The sequence below is a fragment of the Galeopterus variegatus genome, unplaced genomic scaffold, assembly GCF_000696425.1.
Source record: "Galeopterus variegatus unplaced genomic scaffold, G_variegatus-3.0.2 Scaffold147, whole genome shotgun sequence".
Taxonomy (NCBI): domain Eukaryota; kingdom Metazoa; phylum Chordata; class Mammalia; order Dermoptera; family Cynocephalidae; genus Galeopterus; species Galeopterus variegatus.
In genome coordinates, this window is record NW_007726258.1 from 542,549 (window position 1) to 551,187 (window position 8,639).

General features: G+C 41.5%; 1 protein-coding gene across 1 annotated transcript in view; it reads right to left on the reverse strand.

Annotated features, from left to right (window-relative positions):
• TMED2 (transmembrane emp24 domain trafficking protein 2) overlaps window positions 1–5,410 on the reverse strand; it is an 11,255-nt gene extending 5,845 nt beyond the window's left edge. The window contains exons 1-3 of the mRNA XM_008591361.1: window positions 5,060–5,410; window positions 3,228–3,420; window positions 280–387 (exon numbers count right to left, since the gene is read on the reverse strand). Of these exons, the coding sequence (XP_008589583.1) occupies window positions 280–387; window positions 3,228–3,420; window positions 5,060–5,239 (481 nt within the window). The 5' untranslated portion in view covers window positions 5,240–5,410. The remainder of the gene's footprint in view (window positions 1–279; window positions 388–3,227; window positions 3,421–5,059) is intronic.
• Between the last annotated feature and the right edge of the window lie 3,229 nt (window positions 5,411–8,639).

Sequence of the window (8,639 nt, forward strand, 5' to 3'; positions counted from 1 at the left end):
GGGTTGCGATCCGTTGCCGGTCACGAAAAAAATAAAATAAAATAAAATAAAATAAAATAAAGAAATTAGTTTAAAAAAAAAAAAAAAAAAGAATAAGTGTCCCAATAAAACTAGTTTAGTACAAAGCTCTACAAACACGTATACCCCAAAAATACCTTTGCATGGGTGCTTTAGCATGGTATGTTTGCAGAATTTCTAAACAAGGAAAATACAAACAAGCTGTTGGGTAATACAACCTTCACCATCAGATACTGCTACAACACTAAAACATGAACCTACTGGCTCTGTGTATCCTCTCCCGGACTTCCATGTACTCCTGTTCATGCTTTACAGCTGTCATCGCGACTGCTAGCTCATTAATCATCTCTTCTAGCTTGTTCTGGTGAGCTACAGAAGGATTTGAAAACAGATTAGCACATATTAGGCAATCTCTTTTTGAAAAATACTTTTTAAATAATAAAAATATTGCTCAGAGAACGCATATAAAAAAAGCTATTTTTAGAAACAGCTCAGACATCAATTTGGACCACTGATATGAACCACCCATGACAATTTAACTCATAGTATTTTTTTTTAAAGTCAATTCCCAGTAGAAAAACCTCTTTAGGGTAGGAAACATACTATACAATGCTTACTGACTACAGGAAAACCCTAAGAAAGTTCTTCAGATGAATTGCTATTATGTGAAGTTCACTATACTAACTACAGAGGAGAAGTAAAAGCCTGAGAAGGAAAAAAATAACATGCAAAAAAATACATTTTTAAAAAAAAACTAAATCCTATATCAGTAATAATATTTAAACTAAAATCAAAATCTACTCTTAAGAATCATATAACCCCAATGTTAATTTAGGAACAGCATCAAAACAAACTCCTAATGTCTATGAAGCTGAGCAGAGAAAAACATGAAGACAGTCTCGGGAAAATCCACACCAACTCAAACATTCTTCTGTGACAGTCAAAGTAATGATTTCACTACAGTGGGAAACAGCAGGCACTGTAAGTAAAGAGACAAGCTCTCAGCTGCACAAGGATTTCAACCAGGTATCCTCTTTTAACCAAACATGAATACAAGGTGACATTCTGAAGAATAAACATATGTTTCCAGGTAGTGCTATATTATAACAATGAGCAGGCAGGAAAGAAACAGCATAAGTTAAAAGTCCGGGGGGGGGGGGGGGGGGGGGGGGGGGGTAGGGACAGGGAGAGAAGGAAATCTCTTCATTTCTGCCCAAGATTGGGCCTCATCTGGAATTCCAGATTACTACAGATAAATCCTAAATTTCTTAAGAGAAGCCAAGGGCCCCCACCATTTAAAGTAGTTGAGCTGGAATCTCAAATCATCCCTTACCAGTTACACTCTGGAAGCCCATGTACTACCTAGAGCCTAGAACCTTTAGAGCAGAATTTCTCAGGAGTGGCATTGTTGACATTTTGGATCAAATGTTGTCCCACGTTTGTAGTTACACTCTGGAAGCCCATGTACTACCTAGAGCCTAGAACCTTTAGAGCAGAATTTCTCAAGAGTGGCATTGTTGACATTTTGGATCAAATGTTGTCCCACGTTTGTTGTGGGGAACTGTCCGATGCATTGTAGGATATTTGAGCAGGATCCCCTAGATGCCAGTAGCACCCACCCATCTAGTCTTGAGAATCAAAAGTATCTCCACTTTTTGGACATATTGCCAAATGTCCCCTTGGGGGACAAAGATCATCCCCACTTGAGAACCACTGCTTTATAGGAAGGTTTGATTTGACAGCTGATATTCACTGACAATAACAAGCAAAAACAAAAATTTTAGCTATTGCGTTAAAGGATTATTTAAGAAATTCAATATTCACATTGATCACCCAACATTTTCTAGCTATTTAAATACTACCAATTTCCAAAAAATGAACAAATATTATGCCCTTCAAAACTCCTAATTCTCCCTGAGAATTAGCCAAGTCCTACCCTGTAAATGGCCTTGAAAAATGAGCACAGAAATTACTAAGTAGTATGACTCTCTAAATTCTATAGATTTCAAAATACTTCATCTTCTTTATGATGTCAATATGTCTCATATCTAATACCACGGAATGTGTTGAACAACTGCTAGCTTCCAAAAACCCCTAGCATACACTATGTCAAAAAAACCAAAACACTAAACAAAAACAAATGTCCTGGTAAACAATTTATCCAGAAGAACCAATCAGGACTCATTGCTGGTTAGTTGAGCAATAAACAATCTAACTGCAACATATGGCCAAAAGAACTTTTGTCCTCATATCTACACATGGCTCTGAGAACTGTACTTCATATCCAACCAAGCTTCAAGTTAGAAACTTTAATAATGGTAAAGCAAGACTACAATATACAAGGGTACTTCAAAAGTTCATGGAAAGATCAATATTATCTTTTAATTCTATTTTTCCACAAACGTTTTGAAGTACCCTCATATTTTCTAGAAAATCAACTAGCTATGTTTAATTAAGACATTTACTTGTCAAGTTATAGTTGAATCTTTCCACTCTTTAGCATTCATTTTAAAGAAACAAAGATGTCACTACTAAAATGTCAATCACATTGTTCTAAGTGCTATTAATTTAAAATAGCCTAACCCCCATCTCCTGTCAACCAAATAAAAAAACCACCAAAAACAATCAATCTAATTAGTTGTAGGGTTTTAAAAAAAAAAACACTCTCATGCCAACAAACTGAGGTTAGAAAAAAGGAAGGCAGAAATTAGACATTAGCTAACAGAAAGATGCAAGATAGGATGCTGTCAAAAGCAATCCACGTACCATCCCAGGTATCGCCACCACCTAAAGAAAAGTATAAGATATAAACAAATAAACCAACAAAAAGTTTAGCTAAACTAGTCGTATATACAAATGAGCAAATAAAGATATACATAACAGGATTAGCAAATTAACAGAATTAACAACCTAAGACACATGTAACCTAGATGGTTACAAGAACACAAAGTGACTAAGAAAAACTGCCCCGAAGTGGCAACCATAAAGCACGAAAAGATAAACCTTAACTTCCAGAAACTTTGTTGCCAATTAGGACACCTACATAGATAAAAAGTGTATTTCACAAAAGGTTTTTTTGTTTTACAGCCAGTGAATGAACCTGGAATAAGAAATCAAAAAAACAAGTATTCCATTGAAAAAGATAAAAGTGTACAAAATTAAAATTAGATCTTGGAATGTGATAAAAATCTTTTGAATATTCATCTCACCTTCTGTTTCCATGTCTTGTCCTTTTGGAGCCTCCCCAATATCAATGGTGAACATCACTATCTTTGGAGTCATGGTGGACATCCTATTACTAAAACAAAACTTATATGTTCCATCCATGTGAGCAGCAAATGTGTATTTCCCACTGGACTCTCGATCTCCTTTATAAATTCCTTTATTATCAGGTCCTGTAATCTGAAGGCAGGAGAGAAATACACAAAATGTCACAAAAAATTTAAAATCATAAACTTTGTAGGCAACGTCTATTGGCAGTAGAAAATTCACTACAAATAAGTAACTTTCACTTCACTTCGGTAAGTGACAGTGACCACTTTCGGCTACAATTCTCCAACTTAATAAAACATAGGTGGACTATGTGGCTCCTTAAAACACTCTGAGCTCTGACTACATTTACATCTTGTCCATTTAAACTTAAACCCCAGGAGAAGGGGTAGACTAATGGGTACAAAACTATGCCATATACCCTAAGTGATTCATTGTGCAGTATATGCATGTATTGAAACAAAACACTGCACCCCACACAAATAAATACAAATGGAAAAAAATAAAAATAAAACATAAATAGAAAATTTAATAAATTAAAATAAACTTAAACCTTTCATTAACAGAAACCGCACGTTACACATGGTCTTCAACCAGCCTAATATAACCAACAATCATGCAAACAGGTGGCTGACATCAAACCCCCTCCCAAAAAAGAAAGAAATCTCTTTAAAATGAATAATTTTTATAAAGCCATATTTCAATGTTTTCCTGATTACCGTTAAATAATAAAGGAATGGCTTTATCTGAGATGTTTGAAGGCTCAAGGGAAAGGACTAGCCTGAAAATTAGGAGACCCAAATTCTCAACCCAGTCTGCCCTAAGTCAGCCGTTAGGCCCTGGCCAAGTCAGTTCCTCTTATAAAGCCTCTTTCACCTGTAAAATTTGGAGACTGCAATAGTTTATCTCTGAGATCTTAACCAATGCTAACAGTCTCCCTTTCATTATCCCCTTACTTTGGGATTTCCCTTGCATTTTGTTAAGTTGTGGCCAGCTCTCCCAATGTTCACTGTCAAAACGAAAAATTCTTAAACCCAATTAGTCATGCTAGCAGGTGAATTAAAGTATCGATTATATTTGGTTTCCTATTTTTAAAATTAGCGGCAAATCATTCTTTTGGTTTAAAAAAAGATGTGGGCGGAGGTTTAGGGGCCGCTAGTTTCTGAAAATAATTTCCTGTTTTCTCCAGATACTTCACCACAATCACCACTCCTAAAACGCATGACCCAACTCCACATCTCTCCCAGGCAGAGAGGGCTGAACAAAATTTCTGGAGATTTGAGAAAAAGCGGGTAAAACATTAAGACTGTTTCTATGAAAAACAAATAAAAATGCAACGCGAACATCTGCCTAGCATTCCTCAACAGTTTTCGAACTACTTTTTCAAATGTTTTCATGCCGCGTTCCAACGTGAGTCCGTAACACGAAGGAAAAGCAGTTGCTCAGCGGATCGAGACGCGCCTTCGGGCCCCGGAGCCGACACGCGGCGCCTAGTCGACAAAGCTCGGCGAGAGGGTCCAACGGGAACCCGTCATCCAAACTAAGAACCCAAAGCAACGTCTCTGTATCCCAAGGGGGTCCCGGAATCCGAGCGGCTTGCGGAGAAAGGAGCAGGTAAGGGGTCGCCGGGGCGGGGGAACAGGCGGCGGCCCGGACCCCTCCCGGGACTCGGACAGCGGCCTCCGTGTCCGCTCCCCCCGCAGGCTCCGGGAACCACCAACCCCTGCGCGGCCGCGCGACCCCGCCTCGACCGCGGGCAGCGCGCCCGCACCTCCACGTCGATGTCCAGGAAGCCGCCCTCGGCCACCTCGAAGATGAGGCCCATCTTGGTGCCCGAGGTGACCCGCTCGAAGAAGCACTCCTCAGCATGCGCATCGATGCTGACGAAGTAGCCCGAGACCGTGGCCAGGAGAGCGGCCAGGAGCACCAGCAGCTCAGCGAGCGTCACCATGGTGGGGCTGGAGCCGAAGCCAGGACCAGGACTGCGGCCTCCAGAGCCGCCGCCGCCGCCACTGCTGCCTCCTTAGCCGCCGCCGCTTCGGCTCCGCCCCTTCCGGCTGCACCACCTTCGGGGGCTGATGCGGGCGCCGTGGATTGGCGGGAGCCACAGCTGCCACGGAACGGATGCACGGCGGCCGCCGAGGGACATGGAGGCCCCGCGAGGCTGGAGACTCGACGGCGGCTCCGAAGGGCCGAAAACCATCGTCCGCTGCCTCTTCGTGCTCAAACTAAAATTCACGTGGACTTCCGAGAAAGTAACGGTGTCAAGAATCCTCCCCTGCCCGGCGCAATGCCCTCTTAGGATTGCCCAAGAAGATGGCGAAAGATCTAAGGGCAGCGATAGAAGGGGAGGGAATGGGAGGCAGGGGTTTTATATTGGCCTCCCCCGCCCCGCCCCAGTGACCCTGCTTACCCGGGACTGCGGAGGGGTGGAGGCCCGTATAGATCGGGAAGAGGCACGTGGAACCTTTTGGGATACCGGATATGTTCTGTGTCTTCACCTAAGTGGTGGATATATATATGAGTGTTTACATGTGTTTTTAAAAATCCAGAGGCTGTCGGGCCGCCTGTGGCTCACTCGGGAGAGTGCGGTGCTGATAACACCAAGGCCACGGGTTCGGATCCCATATAGGGATGGCCGGTTTGCTCACTGGGTGAGCGTGGTGCTGACAACACCAAGCCAAGGGTTAAGATCCCCTTACCGGTCATCTTTAAAAAAAAAAAAAAAATCCAGAGGCTGTGTACTTAAGACTAATACACCTTATCTTACTGTGTGTATGTAATACCTTAACTACAAAAAATAAAATAAAAACAAAAAAAACTACTGTTCGAATTCCCCAAAATTAGAATTCCCCCAGCTCCCCAAAGTCTTGCTGCTCCATACGCCTGTAGCTCTTACCAGCTGCTAAGACTACCCTTTCCGGCGAGAGGTTCCTCCTACTCATCCCTCAAAATTCAATTCAAATGTCACTTCTTATCTTCTCTGAAATGTTCCTAGATATCCTTCTGCCAAATACAGGAACTAGCCCCTTCCTCTGTGCTTACAACACAGATTTGTTCCTACTGAATTATATTGACTAGTCTGTGTCACCCATGAGGCACCAGTCTTAGGATACGTATGCTGTCCTCTCATGCCAGGAGGCCACAAAAGACCTCACTCATTACATGTTAGTTGAGTTCATTGAACTGACCTGGGTACGAGGAGCTATGTTGCTACTCCACTTTGGCACATAGCTGTTTGACCTTGATTGTGTTCCATCACGTCTCGGGCCCTCAGTTTCCTTACGTGTAAAGAGATGACACCACATGCCTTCCAATTTTTTTTTTTTTTTTTTTTTTTAATGACCGGTAAGGGGATCTTAACCCTTGGCTTGGTGTTGTCAGTACCAGGCTCGGCCAGTGTGCGAACCGGCCATCCCTATATAGGATCCGAACCCATGGCCTTGGTGTTACCAGCACCGCACTCTCCCGAGTGAGCCAAGGGCCGGCCTTGCCTTCCAAATTTAAGGGAGTATTTCTTCAAAAACCAATAGGCAACAGGGGGCAGTAGTGGTCCAATATCCAGTTTCCCGCTTTAGTTGTCAAGAAGCAGGTGCAGCTGCAGTGAGGAAGCTTCCTGAGCTCAAGAATTCTAGAGGTGATCCCCTGCCTCCCCTCTTCCAGACTGGCAGACGTCCTGCTTTCCCTGGCAGGTCAGTTCTGTAGTGTTACTCCGGGTGCCATTACTGGAGGAAAACTCAACCTGTAACCTGCTCCTCCATTCTTGCCAACACATTTAGAAGCCTCTATTCCCCGTATTGAATCTCTTTTTGTTGATAATACCTAGAGAGGTTTCCTATTAAACTGAATTAAACTGATGGACACACACCCTCCTTTTTCTCACAGCCCCTTTTAACTTCACGAGCAATCCTACTGTAGAAAAGTGCAAAGAACAATTTTGTTTTCCCCTAGAAATTCAATGTTAAGTTTCATTTTTGGACTGATTAATATTCTAACTCCACCTATCAGGGATTTAAACTGTGGAAATTTAGCATCTCAGTGGAACACAATGAATTGTATATTGTGGGTATTACGTAAATCACGGGACCCAAATTCAAATGCCTTCAGGAATCAGGCAGTTTATATGAATGAGAGACAGCATTAGCTTAGGCAATAGGTAGTAGGGAGGACTGTGGCAAACTGCAGTGTAGATGTCATAGCTAAACACATTCAATTCCAATATTTGAGAACACACTGGTGGCCAAACCAAAGATGTTACCAGTAGACATCTGTGAGTTTATTTTTTATATTATTAAAGTAATTAACTGTATTATCTAAAACTGGAAAAGATGAAGACTAAGAGACAAAGATGACTCTAATCACAGTACTGTAAAATAGTCAGCCCTCCATATCCACGGGTTCTGCATCCATGGATTCAACCAACCACAGACTGAAAACATTTTTTTTTTTAATTGCATCTGTACTGAACATGTGCATACCTTTTTCTTGTACAGACTTTTTTCTTGTCATTATTCCCTAAACAATGCAGCATAACAACTATTCACATAGTATTTACATTGTATTACGTATTATAAGTAATCTAGAGATGATTTAAAGTATACATGAGGATGTGCATAGATATATGCAAATACTATACCATTTCATATCAGGGACTTGAGCATCTGCAGATTTTGGTACCCAAGGGAAGTCCTAGAACCAATCCCCCGTGGTTACTGAGGGATGATTATAATCACTATCAACTACTTAATATACTTCTTTTCGCAGTTTTTGTTTGCTTGTTTGTTTCTTAGCATTGTTGTAGCCGTAACTAATCATCAGGTATCTTTCCACATGACTATTTCAGGATCTGGAGTCAAATTAATACAAAGAATCATAGGCTCTCAGGACTTGACAGGTTCACCCACAGTTAATGTACATTTTTAAGGTTATCCACACAGATTGATTGGCATGAGCTCATGTGCCACTGTGTGCATGAATACATCCAACACAACCAATAGTTGGCACATAATGGGTACTCAATGAATATTTTGTGATTGATGAACAAAGCTCTCAACTGGGGTCTGGCCGGGAACCAACCAGGTGGTGATCAGTAATCAGGGAGGTGCAAGACAGAATGTGCCCTTTTTCTTTCCTTCTTCCTCCCTTCCTGCCTTCCTTCTTCCTGCCTTATTGAGATACAATTCAAGTACCATGAAATTCACCCTTTTAAAGTGTATACTTAAGCAGTTTTTAGTGTATTCACAGAGTTATTCAAACATCACTACCTAATTCCAAAACATTACATTACCCTAAAAAGAAACCCCATAGCCATTAGAAATCATTCACCATTTCCCCCTCCCACCAGCCCTGGC